General features: G+C 41.9%; 1 protein-coding gene across 1 annotated transcript in view; it reads left to right on the forward strand.

Moving 5' to 3' along the window:
• LOC120800406 (xylosyltransferase 1-like) overlaps nucleotides 1-23,232 on the forward strand; it is a 79,865-nt gene that overhangs the window by 27,129 nt on the left and 29,504 nt on the right. Inside the window, exons 2-4 of the mRNA XM_040146490.1 lie at nucleotides 12,803-13,391; nucleotides 18,140-18,312; nucleotides 18,511-18,713. Coding sequence (XP_040002424.1) covers nucleotides 12,803-13,391; nucleotides 18,140-18,312; nucleotides 18,511-18,713 — 965 coding nt within the window. The remainder of the gene's footprint in view (nucleotides 1-12,802; nucleotides 13,392-18,139; nucleotides 18,313-18,510; nucleotides 18,714-23,232) is intronic.

The following is a 23,232-nucleotide window of genomic DNA, read 5'->3' on the forward strand; positions in this document are numbered from 1 at the left end:
ATAGGGAAACTCATTCTGTCACAAAGGGACTAACGACTGATTTTGTTTTTTAGCAAAACCAGCGTACAAAATGTTGTAAAAGTTAACATTAGACTGTTGATTTTTTTCTTGGATCCATTTGAGGTCTTTAAAAACTATGAAAACAGCATAAAGTTTGAAATCTCCTTTCTGCTTCAGGGTCTGCTGTGCTGGACAGTGGAGCCTTCAATCATTTAGAAGTTTTAATGATCTGGATGTCAGACCAAAAGATCATATCAGCCACCTCGCCACTCGTTATTGCTAGCTTAGGTGCTTAACTCCTCACCTTCACTCTCTCCCCCTCCCCTTCTCGCTGCTTTCCGTTTTCCTCTGATCTTTATCTCCTTGTCATTCCATCAGACAGATAACTCTGTAGACTTTTGTGACTTTGGAAAGTTATCAACCTACTATACCATACTTTACTTTTTTTTTTTTTTCATTTTGTGGTGGCCAAGCATGACTGGCAACATATAAACCAGTGAGACTATCACAGCTGCTTGGAGAAAAGTCATTAGTTTCTTGCATTTGTTTTTGACTTGCAGATCTGACCACATGATGTGACTTCCAAATGAATTGTTTATAATTTGGAAAATTATATTCAAGACAAATTGTTTAACTGCTCAGTATGCAAAATGCATAAGGCAAATGTAAATGCAACTAGGCCATTCACACTTTTGAAAAAGTAATTTTTTTGTGTATTTCTGCTTCAGTAAGCATTTGTTCGACGTCCTTACAGATTTTCACCCCAAATTTTCTCAGCAGATACCCAACCAACAACTGTCTCCACAGGCTACTTCTGATTCCCGTAACACAATCTAAATTGTTTCTGTTTGACAGACAAGAAGTGGTAATAAGATTCTGACCAGACTCAAAATATCCCCTCAGGAAATAATTGGAGCCCTAGAGGGATCCTCAGTTACACCGTAATGCTAATACATTTAAGCATACATGACACCTCTGAATTTGTCTTGACACCTCTGAATTTGGGGGGGGGGGGTACGAATTAGTTAGTTTCAAGCATACTACGGTTCCAAGGCATGACTCAAAACCCACAAGCCTTGTGGTTGACACAAACAGAAAATACAAATTTAGGTATTTTAAATTCACATATGTCACTCATAATGTTCCCAGAAATAAAAAAGATATTTATGATGAAATCTGAAGCAAGCCAAATAAATCCCTAAGCTCCCTCAAGACTAAGACTAATGTGTGTCTGTAAGGTGAACTCAAATGTCTCAGTGACTCAGTCATTCATCTTGAGCTCTCAGTATATTCACAGAGGGTCAACATCTCACAGACACTTAAAACTCCTTCTTCGCAAAGACTTTCGGTATCTCATCTAATCTTACCTAAATGTTTTTCTTTTCTGTGTGCTCTTAACTCTTCCTCTTTGTAGTCGGTAGCTTTCTAAGTAACCTGCAGCTGTCTGTGCAGTTGGGCTCATAGGACAAGCTCAAGCCCCCACACATAAGCCTCAAGTGATTGAAACTGTCTCTTCCCATCTTTTCATCTTGTTTTCCACACTACCATCAGTCTGTCAGTGCCCAGAAATTCATTTCCTCTGCAGGTGTAAACAGAGGAGATAGGGTCCTAACCTTTGTGCACAGTATGTGTTCTCTTTGTATTGTTAGATCGACACAGGTCACTGACAATTTATGTAATTTGCAAAATTGTGTTCCCACAAAAATACCTCTTATTATTGCCTGGTCCCGATGTAGTCCTGTATTGTTCCTTTCCCGAGCTAAATTCCTCTTGACACTGCATACAGATGAGAAAGAGAGAGATGATGTGTGGCAAGACATGAGCCTCATTTGAACATATGATGAGATGTGTTGAGATTTATGTTTTGCACCTGAGTTACAAAACCCACGGGAAACCAAACCATTTGGTAACTTACTAATTAATAAATGTATTTAACAGGTGCCTTACATTCCCATAAAAGCAGAGGTATAATAGGAAATATATGAAAACAAATAAAAGCGATCCCCTGGAATGTTAATACCTTTGATTAGAATCTAATATTTTTTTCTTGTTTGATTAGAATCTAATATTTTTTTCTTGTTTGTCTGTCAGCAGGCAGAATATCTCAGAAACCTTGAGCTTGACAGTTCATTCTTAACCTTGGAAATAGTTGACAAAACAATCTAAAACTCTCAGCTATGTTAGCATACTTCATCAGCACTCAGGATTGTGTAATGTGGTTGAAAGCTGAGTAACAAGCCAGCAAGTGGATCTTGAGTTGCAATTGTTTTTGTCAAATCAAAAACCTGTGAATAAAAACGAGGAAATCTGTTGGAGAGTTAGGCCACGATAGAAGAAACAGATGGAGATTTGCATCCATGTGCTGATCCAGGATTTTGTAAAAGGGTTAAAGTTGTGAGATAGGGCATTTTTCAACAAGTCCTCCAACCTGAACAACCATATACAGTAGGTTGTTTTTCCTCTACCCTCCGATTCAACCCATAGGAACAGAAATTTTAACTTGTTCGCCGCATAAGTTAAGTCTGTTTGCAATGCTAATTTTGCTAATTAGTATGACATAAACCAAGATTTTGGACATTGAAATTTGGCCTGATGATGTCACTAGATAAACAGTCAGGGGATGACCAAAATTATTACAATTCATCCAGAATGAGACAACAATGTCTATACCAAATCTCATGGCAATCCATTCAACAGCTGTCGAGACATTTGGTCAAAAACACAAATGTCAAACTCACGGTGGGGCTAGAAACAACACAGATTGTGCAACCTCAGTGGACATATGGATTCTCTGTGGGTGCTCACTAGTCATCTTTTATGTTCACAACCTAGATAAAACTACTTAGACAGTAGAAAAAAAGTTATGTAGAATCATTTTGTTTTCACTTAAGTTGGTCATCAGGGAATTATTTTTTCACTTCATATTATTTGTGTCACACAATAATGTGCTTCTGGAGTCTCGTCCTGCCAGCACAATTTGTGGTTGCATTGTCAATGTGAAACCAAAAGCTCTCACCGTTGGGATACATTTGCACATCGTTAGCATGCTGTAGCCATGTACAGACACGGGAGTGAAAAACACACATGCACATGCAGAAACATGACCTTTTTCTTTTTTTTTACTCATCCTATATGAGAATGATAGAGCGTATGAATTGATCTTGCAGAAACCCAGAGCTTGTCATTTTCTGTTTTGCCGTGACATGAAGGAGCTGACCCACCCAGTCTGACCTCGCTGACCTCTGCATTGGGGTCACTCTGGGGTCATGCCGTGTCACACCTATGTCACACAGATGTCTGGAATCTCTGCTATGTTCCCTGACACACTCACCACAGACCTTACATCATACATTAACATGTCTTTCCCACCAGCCCATTCATGCAGAAGAAAGAAAGGGGATGGGGGCCTTTCCCGTCAGTTGTCCCCCCCCCCCCTTTCTCTCGCTGTTGTTCTCCTCCTCTACTCCTCTTCTCTTTGCTACTTTTCTATTTTTCTCTCAGTTTTTGTCTTGCTATGTCCCCTTCACCCTCATCTACTTGTAATCTCTCTCTCATAGTCCTTTCCTTCTCCTGTGTCTGCTATTCTTAACCCCCTCATCTTTTTGGGGCCTCAGTCAAAGGTTTTTGAAGGGCTCTTCATCTGTGGTACATATACACTCACATAAATGCACGCGCACGCACACACACACACACACACACACACACACACACACACACACACACACACACACACACACACACACACACACACACACAAACACATACCTCCTTTGCATCCCTATACATTAGCTGCAGGATCACTCTGTGCTGTCCGACCACATGGGCTCAATGCACAGAAGGGACTCTCTGTTGCGGTCCCATTCAGCAGAGGCCCATGATGTCACAGGGAAATCGCCTTCATCTCACACATACACACATATACACACACATTGCACAGAGAGGCAGCTCCTCCCCCACTTTCTTTTCTTCTCATCGCCGTGGTGAATGGAATTGCATGGCTGTGCAGTTCAATCACTGTCAAGTGCAAAGAAAAGGGGTCTCTTGTGCAAAATTTCATGATTCACAATTGATTAAATAGGGGTGTCATTTCATGGCTGAACAGGGAGGTGTGCAGGGGGTGTAAGACTTTTTCATGCCCTTGTGAGATATGGCTCAGAAATCGCCTGATGGGCCCCATTCAGAGCTGGAGATGTAAAGTTCTTAGGTTTATTCACAGAGGAAAATAATAGGCGGGTATAAGAGAGAGGAGGGGTAAAGGAACACCGCTTTCATGCCCTTGAAAGATATAGACCTAATATACTGTATGTAAGCCGTATGATTTAGATTCCTGTTGTCATCTGGAAATTCCCAGGGTTCACCCAGCGGGGAGACAGAGGGGGGACAAAGGACAGGAAGTGGTTTTGAGAAGAAAAGAGGTGTTTCTGAAGGAGTGAATGGGCATATATAATTTCACTGTACTCTACAAAAGGACATTGACTATAATATTAACGAGGTTAGAGAGAAATACAGTATTTCAGCACTGTATTGTGGGCACTGTATTGAGTTGCAAACCTCAGATTGTAATCGATGATGTTTCATCATTGCAACACAGTTATTATAAAGTCAGAACTGTGTCTGACCTGGGTAGAAAGCACTGTTGCAAAAGATTCGGGTTACCGGCACTCACATATTTAGACCACAGCAAGACCTAGAGTTAGCCCACTTTAGCCTACTTGTGTTTTTAATGTTAATAAAGACAATCTAATGCATTGCTCTATTAAGGAAATAGTTTTATGTGCGGACTTATCATAAATGTTGTGAGGCAAAAAATGCTAAATACGAATGTCCTGTTTCATTTTCTAAATAATATCATCACATGGCATCCAGAAAAAAATTCTGTAATGTTTCTTGATGATTAGAAATAGATTTCAGTTTACACTTTATTGTAAAATAGTACTAAAATATAGTGTACTGAGGTGGATTTGCAGTATAATTAGCAAACATTAGCAAGACTAGCTGCTAGTCAGTTTAGTGCAATGTTAGCTTTTTAACATTTTAGAGTCAGAAGTCGGAAATATCTAGCCAGTAGGTCAGAAACTTTGTTACATTAGGAGAGCTTTTTTGTAACAAGTTTATAAGAAAAACGCTAAACCAGCTGGTAGTTTTGTATTAATCTTAACAAGTTATCACAGACGTCTAGCACTCATTACCTTGCTTAGCTCATGTAGCGTTATGTCAGGTTTTGGCTAGCTGAGTAATGCTAGCCGTTGAAAGATTCAGGAAGCATTCTTAGCTCAGTGTTAGACCTCTGTAGTGTAAAATCAACTTCTCATGTATTGAATTTTGCGATTAATTTCTTTATTTATGGCACACGGCACAAGACAACTCTGTAGCTGTGTCTGAAATCACCCCCTTGTTCACTCGTTCACAACTCCCTATGTAATACACACTCACTAGCAAACATTAAGTTAGGACCTCAGATGCGTATGAATCATCATCATTCTGCGTCATCACTCACAGCTGTAGTTACACAACAGTGTTTTTGGTATCTGTAATATGTAAAAATTACCCTCATCTTTACTTCCTGTACAGTAACTAGCAATTCCAGGACAAAACAAAATAATGCACAGAGCTTTTTCACATAAAACAGACGCATTTCTATTTCACCAGTACATTTTAGCTGGTCAAGCCAACATATAATTATTTTGGTATAGAAATGAACATTGATAAAGAAAGAACTCTGTGTGCATATGTGAGGGATAGGCAAGTAGCATTACAAATCTTGTGAATAAACTCTCTTGTTTTTGCATGTCAGACACATGAATGGAATAGAAAAAATCTTTTTAACATATATATTGAGGCACTCACTCCCTCACTCCATACACTGCCTGGTTCCTAGCTTCTGCTGTCTCCACAGCAGAGAAATCATATACTGTATACATTTACATGGACACACACACACACACACACACACACACACACACACACACACACACACGGGCACGAAACACACACACAGGCCCCAGTAAAAATGTCACTTGCACTAAACCAGTCTCACAAGGGGTTAGTGTGTGTGTGTGAGTTAACAGTTGTGTTTGTGTAAAGTATGGTGAGTGTATTAGAAACAGGACACAGAACAAGTTAGTCTGATGACACAGTAGTGTGTGTGTGTGTGTGTGTGTGTGTGTGTGTGTGTGTGTGTGTGTGTGTGTGTGTGTGTGTGTGTGTGTGTTGAGTAATCCATCTATGTAAGATGCTGGGATGCCAAGTAAAGATTTTTAAGGGGAGAAGACAGACCAGCTCTCGTGAGACTCAGGCAGGCTGGCTTCACTTTTGCCACAAGCTTTGGGGGTTTTAGCTCTAACATTGTTCTCAGTGTGAGTTTCCTTGTTGTTGGTGCACACTCAGAATAAATCTTTGCGGTTATTTGAGGTCGTCTTTCAACCCTATTTCTCCTTAATCCAATTTAGGGGGGAAAGTTCCAGAAGAGACTAATCTTGATATCAACACATTTGTGGTATTTTCTTCTTTTTCCACTGTAGCATTCGCTTCAGTTCATTTCCACAACAGTAAGAAGATTCTAAATTAAATTATAGCCATTAAGTGACTCATTTACATTTCAAGCATTTATCTGTGCCTCTTATCCAGAGAGACATTTCTAGTAAGTGCAATAGATGAATTGGCTTGAATTCTTGGATTTCACATGCTTAAAACAGCCAAGAGGAGGATTTTAATGGTCAAGAGTGAGTGCAATGTGTGATCGTGCTACATGAAATATTAGCGGCCAGGAAGAACAAAGGTTTTAGCACTGCAGGAGGAAGCTAATTAAACATATTGTATAAGTGGCTGGATCGAACACGTAGCGAGGGAGCACTGAATCAACACTGAGCACGGTGGAGGCCATGAACTGCTATAAAGTGTGTCTCAAACTTCCTGGAGAGAAGGAGAAATTCACATTAACTTCTTTTGTTATCCTGAACCCCAAAAAAAGCTACAAAGTTAACAGGAGACTGACAGAGATGTCAGTCAAGCAAAGTCTTACATGCCCACACAGTCCACAGAAAAATTCAAATCAGCCAAAATAATTTTTAAAAATCACCTGTGTGCATTTACCATGAGTGTGTAATATCTTATCTGCACTGGTGTGGGCTTCACATATCAACAGGGCATCAGAGAACATCTGTGCTTTGAGTGGGCTGAGCTTTATGTGTACACAAGCGGAGCTCAGAGGAAAAACGCAAAAGTATTGCAATGGAACCCAAATATATTGAGAGGGAAGCACAAGAATTTTTAAATTCCACTGTGGCCTTGTAGAAACTCCTCAGAGAACCCCCCACTGTTAATACATTTCTTCATATGTATCTTTGTGGTTTTTCATGCAGAGCTTTGTTGTTTTAAAAATAGGTTTTGAGGAAGAGAAATTCCTTCTTCCTTCGTTGTGTCTGTGGTTACGAATGCAGAGGTCTGGGCTTTTTGCATCCTTGCCCAGTTGAAACCAATGCATGCAAATGTAGCCAGTGAAACCACATAATTGCAACACAAGAATATCCATCAGAAAGAAGTGGGAATTCAACAGCAGTTTGTGAGTTCGCCTCTGCCCTCTGGTTGCAATAACTGTCCACGGGTCTCAACCCTTGGAACCTGGTATCTGGAAGACCTTGATCTTTTTTCAGTAGGTTCAGTCAGAAGTAGCCAGTTGCAATCATCCGTCTGTTTAAGAAGATTCCCAGAGGAGAGGCGCTTTTTTTTTATATATTTTTGCTTTTCTATTCAGATAATGCTTCCTCTCTCCAAATTTCATTTTCCAAACCTTTCCAAGCTTTACACTTCATTTTCAGATCTTCTCATTGTCTGTCTCTACTAGGTATTTGTAACCCATTTGAACACACACACTCACACACAGACACACACACACACACACAAACACACTACTCACACACAAAGACACACTCCCCACTTTCACCACTTTTTCACCGGGGCATGTTGCAAGGCACATAACAAGAGGCTTCCGTGCATACCAAAGCAATACTGTTCATTCAGAGCTGCCGCTAATCGTGCATTTGCACACACAAACACACACACACACACACGCACACACTTACAATACATGTGACCAGCATTCCTCCAGTTTTAGCCTCTGGAAAAGAAGGGGATTGAAGGGATTGACAGATGAAAAAAAAAGAGAAAGGTAGCAGCAACTAAAGAATATTCATAACTATACTACAAAACAGAATACAATGAAAACCCTAGATAGTGAACCCAAGCACAACATCCCTTATGAAATCCACTTGACTGAAACATCAAAAATATTTCTCCATGACTCTTCTTTGTATTGCTTTACCCTGTTTCCAGCATGATTTTTCTTCTGTCAGTTTAGACCCTTTGAAACTCTTGACTGAGGGCTATTCGTTGAACTGAAGTGAAGCTCAGGCTACTGTGTTATACTTTGTAAATCATTCTGGATAAGAGTGTTTGATACCTAAACAGTGAATCTAAGAATGCAGAAAAGAACAGCTGTTCTTGCCCCCAAAAACTACAGCTGATAAGCTACGCTAAGTAAGACTTCTTAGAAGACGCTAAGCTTTTAGGTCATCCCCGTGCTAACCTAGCTCATCTCCCTTCGAGTTGTCCTGAGGTGCTGGGCAGCTGTGAACTAAAGTCTGTCAGTGTGTCAGTCTCCCGTGTCATGCCAGACGCCAAATCTTGCTCAGAGTATCACAGGGATTCAGTCCAGGTAATTAATCTGAGCTTGTTAGCCACATGGCAGGCAGGTCGTAGCAGAATCTGGCCTGCACACTGACGAGGTGACTCAACACCCACCTACTCATACATCGTCAGTGGATAGTCTCCTCTTACTAAACCTGACTATATGTTTATGTACATTGTGGTCTGGTTGTCTGCATGTTGTCCATACATCAGCCTGTGTTGACAGAGTATGCACTGCTGGCGCAGGCAGTAGTTTATCTCAGCTCGACCCCCATAGGAATGATGTCTTTTAAAGCAGGAGGGCTGGGAGGGTGGGGTGAAACTGATATGTGCTGCTACCTTGCTCTCCCTCACATCTACCATGGGACTGCACCAGTAAATGATGGCATTAGGGAGGAGGGGAGGGGGTGGAGCAGATGAACTGCCTTCCTCCCTAGAGCGAGGGATGATTCGTGGGCCAGGGAGGAGGTGGAGGAGGAGAGCGGTGAAGCTGGACAGGTGCTGAGAGAGAGATATGCGCTCTTTTTTTCTCTGCTGCACGGGAGATTGGGGGGAAAGGAAAGAAAGGGAGTGAGAGAGAGAGAGAAAGGACAGGTGAAATATTTCCCCTTGTGGCAGAGGAAATGAGGGAAAGTGGAAACGGCCAGCTCTGTATTGAGAAATGGACTAAACCATTCCCGGAGGGGGTGCTGAAACTCCCAGCCCCACAGGCCTCCCTCTAAATGTACCTTTCAAGGATGGATGATATTAATGTTTACCCCCTCTGCCTTTTCCCTCACTCCTCAGCAGAGCTTAGGGAGCTGACTGTTTGTGTGTGCATTTCTGTGTGTGTGCACAGCCAGCACAACGCATGCCAGGCAAACCTGGCTTGGCCTCCCTGACGATCCCACAGAGTAGGAAACATATCCCCTACAACAATCGATAGCTGCCCCCAGCTCCCAGCCCCATCTGCAGTCCAAAGCAGCCCCTATCTCCAATGGCTGCCACTACTATTAATTCTGTGCCCCACCGCTTCCCGTTTAGAGCCCGGTCCCTGAGATTAAAGAGCAACACAGCTACTGGAGTCCTTTGCTCACAGGAGGCGGGGGAGAAGGAGGGAGATGGGGGCACAGTGTTAAGATTGTTTATCCAGAGGAGTTTCCTCAGTGCTAGCTTACAAATACTACTCATTTCCACTTGAGGGCCTCATGGGGCTAACCTCCTCTGACTCTTATCCGTGTCTATTAATATGCAACAAATCAACATCTTTGAGATGCTTATTGCCCCCCCCCCCAAAGAAAATAATTATAGCCAGCAGGGATGCTTTCAAAGAAGTAGTTTTAAACACAGCAATGTCATGCTAATATGATTAGTCAAGTTAATAAGTCAGTTGTTCAGAATTCGTCTAGAACCATTTTACCAGTTGAATAGTTGTTGATGAGTCCTTTATCAAGCAAAAATGCCTAACATGCTGGATCCAGCTTCTCCAATGTTGGTTATTTTTGTTTGTGATTGTTTGCATGTGATTATTTATTTATTTTATTTATTCAATTAAATAAATGGCTAAAATAAAAATGGGATTTTGTTACATTTGGGCAGAGCCTGGCTACATGTAGCTGTTTTCCCGTTTCTATTCTTTATGCTAAGTTTATCACCTCTTAGCTCCGACTTCAAATTAACCGTACAGCCATGAGACTGCTATTGTTTTTCTTATCTAACTCTCAGTATGAAAGTGAAGAAGTATATTGCCTATAATGTCAAACTAGTCCTTTAATAAACCAAACATAATATTTTATAAAAATGAAATAATTTCTTCGGACGTTAGTGGAGGCTTTCCTTATTTCAGGAAAGGTGGGATGCGTGTGAATTAAAATATTAGAAAAAGTACAAAAATGCCCATTGCAATTTCCGAAAGCTCAAGTTTACAGATATTTATATTGCCTATTGTATCAAACCAATGCTAAAACCAAAACCAAATACTTAGTTTAATATTATAAAGGACAAAAAAAAAAAAAAAATTCACATTTGAGGAGCAGGAGCGAATAAATATTTTGCATTTTAGCCGAAAAAAGACATAAATGATTTATCAATTATCAAAATAGCTGCGATAAATTTATTGCTGATGAATAATGAATTAATCGACAAATCATTACACAAATGTGTGTTTTTCAGCTGTAAATAAATCCGATTTGTTTCATCAAGATGAGTTGAGGGACACCCGGCATTGTTGTTACATTAAGGGCAAACACATGCAGCCTCTCCTTTACTGCAGTCTTTCTGTCCCTTAAACACAAACACTCAAATGAACCCTTTTTTCACAATCCACAAGAAGAATGCACTGTACACAAATAATCGTGAATGCACAGACTCATTTTACCTCTGCAAACATCCAGTGACTTTCACTGCATGGATTAGCCTCCTAAAAGATTCCCTTTGAAACTTGGCAAGTAGGGATTTCTTTTTAGGTGATCACTGCCCTAAGCAGCTGTTACACGCAGGATTAGCATGTTCTGCCATTCAGACAACACTGTCTATTTAAACTGGCAGAGTGAAGAAAGTAGAGAAAGACGAGGAGGTGTGGGAGATGGGAGAGAGGTTATAACAGGCAGGAGCAGAGATGAAATCGAGAATCAAGGGGGAAGAGAGGGAGGAGGGAGAAAAGGAGGTACAAGAGACCCAAAATGGGGGACGGATGATGAGAGAAGGGGACCGAAATGTGGAGCAGAAGGGATGAGACGTGAAAGGAGTGGAGCAGAGAGGGAGAATCGGGATGTGTGAGGAGAAGTGTGCAGGGAAGGACAGGGAAAGAGTCAAGAGAAGTCATGAGATGGAAGGAGAGGAGAGGCAGAAAGCTTGAAGGTATCCAGCGTTGTGAGAATCAGATCTCTGCCAAGGAACCTTAAAAGGAGCTAACAAGGAGAATATTGTTCTCGTATTTCATCCAGTTTTTTGTTTCTTGTTTCACTTCTATAATATCATCCCCCTCCTGTCTCTCTGAGTGTGACAGTGTGTCATCCAGCCACCTTTGTAATTGTGCTGGTACAAGGTGTTTGCAGATAGAGAGGGTTGATGGGCTGATAACAGGCCTGGCTTTAGGGGTGGAAAGACATTTCCATGCTGAGCACCTGGCTCACAATGGCATCTCACTTGCCTCCCTTGTGTCTCCCACCTCTCCTGCTTACATTCTGTCTCACATACCTAATATTGCACTTAGCACTCTCCCCCTTTCTCTCCTTTTCTGTGTCTTGTAAATGGAGAAACACATCAGGGATCCCTCTTGTTATGTGCTCTATCTTTCCTCGGCTGCTGTTTGTCATTCCGTTCCCCCTCACTCTTTCCCCTCCGCCTCTTCTATTGTGCGTCTAGCAAGGTGTGCGACAGTGGTGTGGCAGCCAGGCAGCTTTTTTAGTTTTTCTGTTTGATGCATCGTGGCACATTTTACTGGAACACGCCAGCGCTTCGTGGGAGCAGAACTCATGCCTCGTGTCAGTGCTCCTTCGCCTCGCACTCCCCGCTTTCACTCATTACCCTTTTTCCTTTTTCTGCTGTCCCCTGTGCCCCTCCTTCGCTTTAAGCCTATTCTGTTCGAAATATAGGGAAATTGTACATTCAGACGTTCACACACACACACGCACACACACTATCTCATATATGCAGACACACAGCGCTGACTAGTGCAGCCTTTCCAGTCACATGCCACACATCTACCATTTCTTCACTTTGTACGCATGCACACACACTAACACCCACACAAAACCACAGTCATATTCTGGCCCTTTACCCCTTCTTGCTAATCTGTTTACGGAGTGCTGGGCCCATTTGAGGGAGAATTTAATTGAAACCGGGGCTAATCTGATGATGGCACGGCACGGCAGAACCCTCAGCCCTGCATCACCTCCAGTTAGGTTGCACCTTGTAGTCCTCACCCTCAGTACATTGCTACTTCATTTCATGCCTCACGGTTCAATGCAGCGCTGCCCGCTTATACATGCCACATTGATTGTTAATCCGACATTTGATATGCACCGCGCACACTCAGTTCTGATCTTGTTTTTCTTGTTTGTGTCACCCCCCCCCCTCACTCTCCTCCCAATGCTTCCCTTGTCTTTCTCCTCCTCTTCCCATTCTCTTCTTCCAGGATGGATATTACTCCCACCGGCCAAAGGAGAAAAGTAGAGTCGACAGCAACAACGAGAACTCTGTGCCCAAAGACTTTGAAAACATAGACAATAGTAACTTTGGTGCGCGTTCGCAGCCACACCGGCAGTCTGTGGGCCCCACCAGCAGCAAGCAGCAGCGGGAGCATTTTCAGGAGAAAGCCCACGCCCAGCAGCAGGCCTGGCGGAACATCTCCCCCAGTCTGGGCCGCAGCTCGAATGAAGTTCTGCCTGTAGGCCACCAGCCGATGGCGATCGGCAACAATGCCTCGTACCCAGGTGGTCAGGGCATCGCAGGGGTTTCGCGGCAGCAATACCATGCCTCACAGGCCCAGCAAGCCCAGTCACAGCACAGACATCAGCACACCCACAGGAAGCAGGTGACTGCAGCACCGCTAGAGGTGACCTACGACCAGCCACCCAAGTGCGAGATCAGTGGGAAGGAAGCCATTTCGGCTCTCTCCAGAGCCAAGAGCAAGGAGTGCCGGCAACAGATCGCCGAAGTGTACTGCAGACACAAGGAAGGGCAGTTAATGCCTGAGAAGGTCACTCGCTACTGCCCCCTTGAGGGTAAGTCCATCAGTGTGATTAGGGTGATTGATTGTTTGAAATTTGTAATCAAATGGTTATACCTGTGGAGGTCTGTGTGGGTTTGGTTTATCATATTTTTATAAACATCAACCCCTTTTTGATTCAAATGTTGCTTAACTCTAACTGGTGCACAAAAGCATGTGACATCACCTTTTTCCAGCTGAGCCCTGCCCCCTTTAAACCAGTAAGAAGAGCACAGACAAAAAAAAACACTGAAGTCGCTGATATGAGATAACCAGAAGTATTAACCTAAACCTAACCTACACAACCTACATTTCAAAAAGGACTATTTGGTTCAGTCAAAACAACATTCTGATTTAGCTCAGTGAATGAAGAGGGACAATAACATAAGGACATAAGGCCTGTATGTATGCAGTCTGTACTGTAAGATACAGTATAAGGACGAATTATTTTCTACCAAATGCACCATGTCTATGTGAAAGCAAAAGTGAAGATAGTTGAGGAAGAGGAGCCAGAGGCTGCAGTGCTCTTTAAATAATTTTTCATCTCAAGTCAGTTAAAAAAACTTCCCAAATAAATCCAAAATCAGGATATCAGTAAGCTAATTGAGAGATTTGATTTTTCTGGCAGGCTTACTAAAAGTACAAAGCACAGAGTAAAACCGTCTTGAAATAATGCTGACAGGTTGTCGATGTCCTTTCTTGGTATTGTCGGACACATATTATTTTTTTCTTTTTTGCTGTGAAAACAACTTGTACAGCAGAGAGTTGGAGGGAATAATGTGAAAAAAATATAAGTACAAAGAGCCTGCTCGGACCAGCTTAGTACATGGTAAAAACGTTTCCTGTTCTTGTAATTACAATACTTGTCAAAGGCAAGAAATGTCTTATTTTGCTGTTGTGTAATTGGTGAAGTAAATTGTAAAAAATGGGGATGCTGCTTCTAGTCTCTCCAAATTGGTTTCCAATTTTCATTTGGTTTGTAAAGCTGGCCACAGAACACAGGTTCTCCTTTCTTTTCCTCAAACAGACACACACACACACACACACACACACACACACACACACACACACACACACACACACACACACTTTTTTTCCTAAGAATTTCTAGACATCTGCAGTCTGGTTGTGGATTCTATAAACAAAATCTGTTGTGGCTGCAGCCATCAGTGAGCAGCACGCATCAGCAACCATGTCTAAGTGAACAGCACATACACAAATACATTTACACACATGGGAGCGGACTGAATGCAGTATGGACAGCAGGGGAGGAGGAGAGAGCTATCATACATTGCCTGTTCTAGTCAGATACCTTCCTGGCCCTCGCTCATGTTATTAGAACTCTAGGAGGCACAGTGACTTAGCAACTTTTGTGCATTCCCCTTCCCAAGAGCAGGAGTACCGTTTGTCTGTGCATAAGCTTCTGTCATGTCACACAGCAACTCCCCATCCCACTCAAACTGACAGTTTGATCAGAAGACACAAAAAAATTGAAGGGCTTTCCCTTGGTGGTTGGGTCTTAACAACACGACAGCTAAATTAAATCACTTTTCTTTCTTACTCTCCGCTGCCTGCCTGCTGCCTGCCAATCTCTCTTTTTTCTTTCCTCCTCTGTTCCCAATCCCAATTCAAGCCCTTACGTTGTTAGCGGTGAATTCTCTAATTTGGTTTGATCAGTATTCTGACCTTGGCCTTGGCTAGATTAGCAATTGTGTTATTAGCATCAATAAATACAGGGGGAACATGTTCAGTGCCTTTGCCTCCTATATGCTAACTTGGCTAATCATGATATGACTGGAAGGTGCTGCTCCAGCAGGGGTATTACCTTGCGAGTGGACCAATGTATCATTAATGGCCTTGTACTGAAAAATATTTGATTATAAATCTTACTTATGGCTGTTTTAATCAATATTTATGTGTGAAAGAGGTTTCAAATAGTATAATATCAACAAAAAACTATCCCCCGACTTCGTCTCAGCTCTGTGGTGCTTCATGGCTTCTTGTAGCTCATTGTTTTGGTTTTAAGGCCTGTAACTTTACTGTTTTGGTTCACCTTCAGCACTCTCATAGGTGGTTTTTCTGTCGCATCTTTGTGCTGTTTTCAGCAGCTCTGATATGCTTCCTGCACAGCTGGAGGTGTGGTAGACATCACCAGCTAACACCAGCTATAAGATGAAGATGATTGTTTGGTTGTTATCGTGGGTTGAGCAGAAGGCTGCCACTGATAGCAACATGCTAGTTTACTTGACATGTTATTAGCCAGTTCCAAATGGATGCTATTGTTACTCCCTGTCTGCTGGATTTATGAATGTAGGCAGTTGTCTGCTAACAAGCCATATATCAACATATTGAGTGGCCAAAAAATTAGAAGGTTTAAAGAAAATTATATGAAATTTGTTATTGTAATCATATAATCACACCTATCAATATGTCTGTAAATCTGGCTTTGTGGATGGTTTCGAGGAGCAGACACCATTCCCAGAGAAGTTTTCAAATGCAATTTGGTACAAGCCTTTTGGGATATACGTAGCTCAGCTCTTGTTCTAACCTCTCATATGAGCAGTTAACATGGAGGGTGGGTAAGAGCCCAAAGTTGCACGAGACGATGGAGGAAGAGAGTAGGGTGATAGCAGATGAGGGAGAGGCAGTTTAAAAGATTGATGACGAGGGGAAGCATGATGAAAAGTGATGAGCTCAAGGGGAGTGCATCTGATTTGTCTTTCAGAATAGGCCTGCGATCTCGTCAGGCGCAGGTCAAAAAATACTACACGTGAGGCTCTGCTGCAGATAAACAAACATGCTTGACAGTAAAATTTTACAGTAAAATTTAAGTTCACTCGCACACACATACAAACACACACACACACACACACACACACACACAAACACATACAGCAGTGCTCATTAGTTCAGCTAGCTAGCATAGCACACGCTCTCAAGTGCTTTGTGAAGCAACTGGCCAATTATCCGTGTGCAAAGCAAACCAGTGAACCTTCTTAGCTTGCCACCAATTACTGTTCAATCTGATATGGCCTACAGCAGATTTCCCCCCGAGGTCTCTCACACACATGCAGAAAGAGAGAAGAGCAGCAAGAAATAGGAGTGAGTGACTGACAGGAGCCGCGGCCAATTGGAGCCAAGGGAGCGTGTCATTAACCTCACCCTGGTGGTCAAACCTTTAAACAAAGCCACGTTGGACAGCCTTAAATTTGGATGAAAGAGATTAGTTGAACGGGAGCAACCAAGCCTTTTTATCCCCACCCTGTTAGCTCATAAAAAAAGACATGTCACCTGCCCTTAAATTTTGAGTAATTACAGGACCCCAGGGCCAGACAGTTAGAGGAGCCGGGAGGGGCTACTTTTTGTTTGTTTGGTTTTTTGAGGAAACGTCACCTCAGGGGAATAAACACCCCTCACTTCAGTATTCCCTCAGCTTCCTCTACTTCTTTATCACAGACAGGCTCTTGGGAACTGAAGTCCCAAATTATAGTCATTAATCTCCTTAAGGCACGTTGTGTGAACAAACATGTCTCATAAGCTGCGTGTGCACATTTGCTGTATTAACTAAAGATTGAAAAACAAACAATGTCTGTGATAATGTTCTGGGGACTTGACGGTGCAGAACTGCTTTGGGGAAGGTTTTTGGGGTTTGGAGTGCAAGTGTTTGTTTTTGAGCAGTTAAGGGTGGTACAAAACCACACAGTGGAGCTATGTAAGGTTACCAATGGCTCTTCATTGATTGTTGGAATTGTTTAATTTTATAGTGGCTTGGCAGGCAGTGACCAGGGCCGTGCTTTCCTATACTGTTTATTGTTGCCATTTTTGTGAAATTCAAGGCATCTTCTGGGAGTCTTGTCTGAGAGGAAAGATAGCACATTGTGAAACTGTGCTCCACCCTGGAAGCCCCAGAGGAATCGCTTATAGGATTCCAGTCTGAAAGAGGATAGCAGTTACAGTGTGTGTAGTGTGTGGTTGAAATTGTCATAGTTCCAATTCGATCGCGTAAGAAAATATATGAAGTACTGTTTTGTGGTACTGTTTTTTGTTCCACAGCACGACTGAAATAGATGTGTGAATTTTTTTGTTCTTATTTATTCATTCATTTATTAATATTTTAGTTGAGGCATGGCTTAGGTTCCCTGTGAATAATTGTAACCAATTTGGCCTCCAGAGAACGTCTGATGTATGTATGACACAGTAGAGAGCAACGGCAAGTTATGTTATACACTTATAGTTCGTGTTTTTCAAGGCATAATGGTTTATTATATTAATATGTATCTTTAAGAGAGCATCTTGATAAGTAGTTACAAAACAGGTATTTCCTCAGATCAAACTAAGTAACACTCAGACTGAATATAAAATACACACTGAATTGCGACATAGCAGTTAATCATTATGAATATGCTAATCACCGCTCAAACTGCTACTCAGTGTGTTGCTTAGCAACCTTGTTTAGCTATTTCTGCTTTCTGTATAATAAAAGAATAACATTTAATTATCATTATCAACTATATTCAATATGATTTCATATTTGCTTTCTTTGTCCCTCAAATATATTTATAGGTGCTCACCGTTCTATACTGACTAATAGCACAGCCTCTTAAAGCTCAAATAAACAACAGATGTGATTTTGTAATCAAACATGCGAACAGCCACTGATAATATAACTGATGAAGAATATATGCAATGCTGTGTGAATTAAAATGCAGAAAAAAAATAAGACTTAATAATGTACATTCCGGTCTGGTCTTTGCACCTGCACAGGTAAAGCCAATGTGAATGTCCAGTGGGATGAGGACTCTGCTGAGAGCTTTTCATTAAAACCAGTGAGAATAGCGTTTGTCCTGGTGGTCCATGGACGAGCCTCTCGCCAGTTTCAACGCCTCTTCAAAGCCATCTACCACACCTCGCACTACTACTACATACACGTTGATCAGGTGAGCCACAGAGAGCCTGCAAACATGATGTACTTACTGCAATATAAGGCCAGTCAAGTCCTTTTTAAATTCAGTGGTTTTTTTTAACCGAAGTTTGGTTTAAAGTAATTACATTTATTTGTTTTTCAATTCCATTAACTTTTAAAAATATCATCTTTTGACATCAGACAGAAAATTAATCAATTTCCTTTGTTTCAGCGGTCCAACTACCTGTACAGGCAGGTGCTGGCCTTGGCTGCCCAGTATCCCAATGTGAGGGTGACACCGTGGCGTATGGCCACCATCTGGGGTGGTGCCAGCCTGCTGACCATGTATCTTCGCAGCATGGCTGACCTGCTGGCCATGAGGGACTGGAGCTGGGATTTCTTCATCAACCTCAGTGCTGCTGACTACCCTATCAGGTAACAGAGGAGCACCTCACACTCAGGGAGTTCAGTAAAGGGTAGTGTGGTAGTGGGGTAGGCCTTAGGGGAAGGCAGTCTGGTAATTTGTTTAAAAATTGTCCTGTAAGGAAACAAGGTAGAGTTTCTGCACAAGAATCCAATATAGTAGGTTCCAAATCTGTGGATTGGACATGGTTTTCTCTTTAGAAAGACAGTCACCATGGATGTGCAACAACAGTAGACAGCTCTCAGCCAATATTGAAATAAATTCAATACACACTGCTCTGGTGCTCCTGTGGTTAACTGTGAGCTTTAAATACAGAGTCACTACAAACCAAACAGATCAATGAAGTAGAATCTCTGCTTTTCTCAAACACTATTGGTTCACATCTTCTCTTCCAAGTCCGTGCTTCCTTGCTTGCACTCCATTGAATGGGTTACGTGGTGAGCTGATTACAATTTAATTGCCCAGGGTCAATACCTATTGACTTTCCAGGCCTGTTATGTACTGCATGGTCCAAAATTCATCTCTCCACTTGAAAACATCCCTTTTAAGAGGCCTTAAAAGGTAATTAAAAGCCACAGAGTCTACGTGAACTGGACATGTGGTCATGGAAAAGTTGGAGGAGAAATTTTGTGACTTATACTGTTTTTTTTTTTTATGTGAGTTTATAGTCCTCCTAGGAGTTAAGGGTCTGCTGGGTTTTTGATGTAGCTCTGCAGCAGCCAATTAAAATCCTCCTATTAAGGAGAGAGTTATCTCCTCTGCACAGCCAGATGTCCACCAGTTGAATTTAGACAAGCTGTAATGGCTACTAGGTAAAAAGAAGCTGGATCTGATGTCTCCACAGCTGGAGCCAAGATGCAGGGGCAAATGTGGATGTTGTTCATAGACGGCTTCGGTCTTGTTGTGTTTAACAGTTTTCACCATATTGATGAACGCCGCTGACATGTTGCCTGTGTCTGCCTCTCTGTGCATGTGTCTGTGTTTCTGCATCAGTGTGTGGATGTCTGAGCGTAGTGTCTTTTGAGTGTGTCTCAGCACCTGTCTGTGTACATGTGTGCATATTAACCCTGCATGATTAAAGGTATTTGCAAGTGCATGCGCCGAGAAAGTGTTTTTTTTTTCCTTTTTTTACCTCCTCATTTGCATGAGGGTGATGTTGTTAAGAAAAGGGCTGACAGTGGAGGTTTTAAGCCCCATCTGTTGGGAAACGAAACGATTGATGGAGTGAAAGAGGGAGCCGAGAGGCAGAAATGACAGGGAGAGGCGAGGGAGCGAGAATAAGTGGTTAGGGAAGGGGAGAGAGAGGGAACTGCATGTTTTGGATCCATGCAATATGAAAATATGTAAATTGCACTGTTGTATCTTTGCTTAGCAAGTGCATTTGTAACCACAGCTTGGATTTGACCAAGTCTGCGCACTGCATATTTACTGACTCAAATGTGCAAATGTGGTCCTTTTAAAATGGCAGGCCTGGGTTCAAGCTCCTGTGAGAGTGAGCAGCCCTGCTTCTTGAGTGTCCTCAAGCAAAAAACTGAAAGGCATTCAGCTGTTTTGTCACTGACAATCCTTTCTGATCTCTTTGGGAAGGGGATCAGGCGAAAAGAGACATTTTCCCTCAGAAATAAACACATCATTATTACATTATCATTATGGACTTACTGTACAACAGAAAAACATGTTGGCATAAGCAGAGGCCTCACTCTTGCCAGACTACCAACCCCAACAACGGCATTTGTTATTCTTCCACTTTTTTGTCAATTCATTACAAGCTTTAACCCATACTTATACTGATCCTATTACATTTATCCAGCTAAAACTTTCCAACCTGCACCAGTGTTTCTTTATGTTACAATATTATTTGATCACAGGCTTGGTCCCACTGGCACTCGTCTTTCTGTTGTGACCGTACTGCGGTGGTGCAGTCAGGAATGCGGGGGGCTCCCCTGCCCCGCGCTACCCTGACTACTGCTGTTGTTATCAATGGGACTGGAGACAAGCATTATTTCCCCTCTAATTCCCTGATAATGTCTGTCCTGTCGCATGGATGGCTCTCAAAGGCAAATCCAGAGCCCCTCACACCAGCAGAGGGGCTGTGTGTCCAGGGGGAGATATACTGTGTGTGTGTGTGTGTGTGTGTGTGTCCAGAGAGAGGCCAGAGGATGAGTTACACGCTTGCTTTGTCAGAGAGTACTACGCTCTTTCCCAGCTTTTATCTGCAGTCTCCCTGCTTTTACTTCTTTTTTCTCTTCATAGCCACTTTACAGCAGCTTTTAAGACGTCTGAGCATTGTGAGACAATGACTGGCTGCAGGCATCATATCTTCTAATCTCTTTCACTTTGTCACCTGCATCAAGGAAAAATGTTGCATCTCGTATTTTGATATTGATAGGTGTCATTTGCTGCTATGAAAAAAGCCTTTATACCCCATTAGAACTGAGCCAGCTCATCTAAAAATGCACTTCTGAAAATTAAAAAAAACTTGTTGAAAAATTCCAGTAGTATTTACTGAACTTTTGAAGGTTTTTCCAGGACAAGGACGATGAATATATATGATCCATCTCTTATCTGTTTGAGTGTTGTTAGAATGTAGGTTCACAACCTGACAGCTATTCCCCTCTGGGATGGTATATTTAAAGTCCTTGTTATAAAAAGAGCACATTATGAATTTAACTGTAAGACCAGGGAAGTGAAAAAGTGGCATAATGATTAACTTTAATTGGCCATGATATTGAAAAGGTGCACATTTTTCTGTGTCAGGTGGGGTTGAAACTCACAGCAGTGTGTGTGTTAATGTGTGAGCGTGAATACCACTTTGAGACAGCGCAGCCACGGGGCTGACAGTGAGCAAACTAGACCCAGTGGACAGGGTGACCACTCAGGTGGCAAATGTGGAGCTTGACATGAATTCCCCTTGCTCTGTGTTTATGTGTGTCTGCCTGCCTACAAGCAATTTTGCGTCTCTGTGCATGTATATTGTACTGTCTGTGTGCGTACTAGCAGATACACAGCATACGTGGATGTGTGTGTGTCGGAAGTGGAGACAGAGAAGACTGCATGCGTCTGAGCAGCACATCATCAGTTAGGCTTTATGGCTCAGGACCTCCTAAGATAAGCCCCCCAGGCTGTGAAATTGCTCCTTTAAGAGAAAATGACATTAATATGCACTTGTCCCTCCCCCCACTGATCCTTGAGCTTTTTACCAGAGCCTCGCTGCTCTTTTAGAACGGCAAGCCAAGCCATCATGAAAGGCTCCACAACAGATGAAATGTTAGAGCCATTGACTGGGGCATAGCCTGCAGAGCAAAGCTTTTAGCTTGTCTGGCCTGTGTATAAGCGAGTAGACTGCACTAAAATATAAGAACAGCATGAAGTCATTCATCAAAATCATGAACAGCACAACCTTTTGTATAATCTTGAGTAGTTTTAACAGTTTGAAGGGACTTAAGGACAGTAAGTGAGAGCAGCCGAGGTCTTTAATTGATCGGATGTGATGTGAAGCCCAAAAAACGTATTTTTCTATAACAATGAAGTCCCCTTCCACTCAAAAATGCTTCTCAAAAGTTTCTCTGCTCTCAGCTTAAATCTGAGTTTGAGTGGGATTTTGTGACATCACAGATAGTTTGGAAGCAAATCATGGTCCAACATGCAACTTACGCAAGTGTGATGTGGAAATTTGAAGCCTCGAGTGCGCGTACACTGAGAACAGACTTTTACGTGAAAAGTGTTTGGCTGTTAACTTTTGAAATGAACAACATTTGCATATCAATAGACTCGGGAAGTAGTAGATTTAATTTTGAGTTAACGTAATTGAACTTTGAACATTCAATGGAAAAACTATATGCAAAAATAATTTTATTCCAAGCAGAGTGTTTTTTGTCCTAAAACATGTCCGGAGGAGATGTCTAAATATTCATGACTAAATAAGCAACACTCAAAGTTAAAGTTTGGAAGGATAAACATCCTTAGTTTTTGTTTATCAAGAGTTTAACATTCAAAAACTCAACTATTCTGCTTTATCAGAAATCTGTGGGTATGGTTTCAACAGATTTGAATAACTATCATTACATTGTGAATCAGATTTCGCTAAATTCTCATTGTTGCACACAACACTTTTTCTTACTGACCCCCTCACCACTTTGAACCCGTGAAGAAACAGACAGACAACAGACAAAAACACAAGCACAGAAATCTCTCATGTGAAATAACCTAAAATGTTTGAACTTTGCCAGAAAATACAGTGTTCAGGTTGGACTCCTTCACTCAATTAGTGCCCCGCCCGCACGATTCTGCTCGGCCCATAGACTTTACATTGTTGTGACGTCACGAAAATTAAACTCACTATTCTGGGCTCTAAGAAAGTTTTACAAATATAAAACCTCCATGGATTAAACGTTCATAATAAAAAGAATAAAAATCAGCCTTGTTTGCAGTTCTGGGTGTGTTGTCAACTGTTTTACAGATGTCTCTTTTATAATGGTGGTCCATAGGGAAAAAACTTTTCGGGACACAAGGATTTTTTTGTTGTTGTTG

The sequence above is a fragment of the Xiphias gladius genome, chromosome 15 (genome assembly GCF_016859285.1).
Source record: "Xiphias gladius isolate SHS-SW01 ecotype Sanya breed wild chromosome 15, ASM1685928v1, whole genome shotgun sequence".
NCBI classification, from domain to species: Eukaryota; Metazoa; Chordata; class Actinopteri; order Istiophoriformes; family Xiphiidae; genus Xiphias; species Xiphias gladius.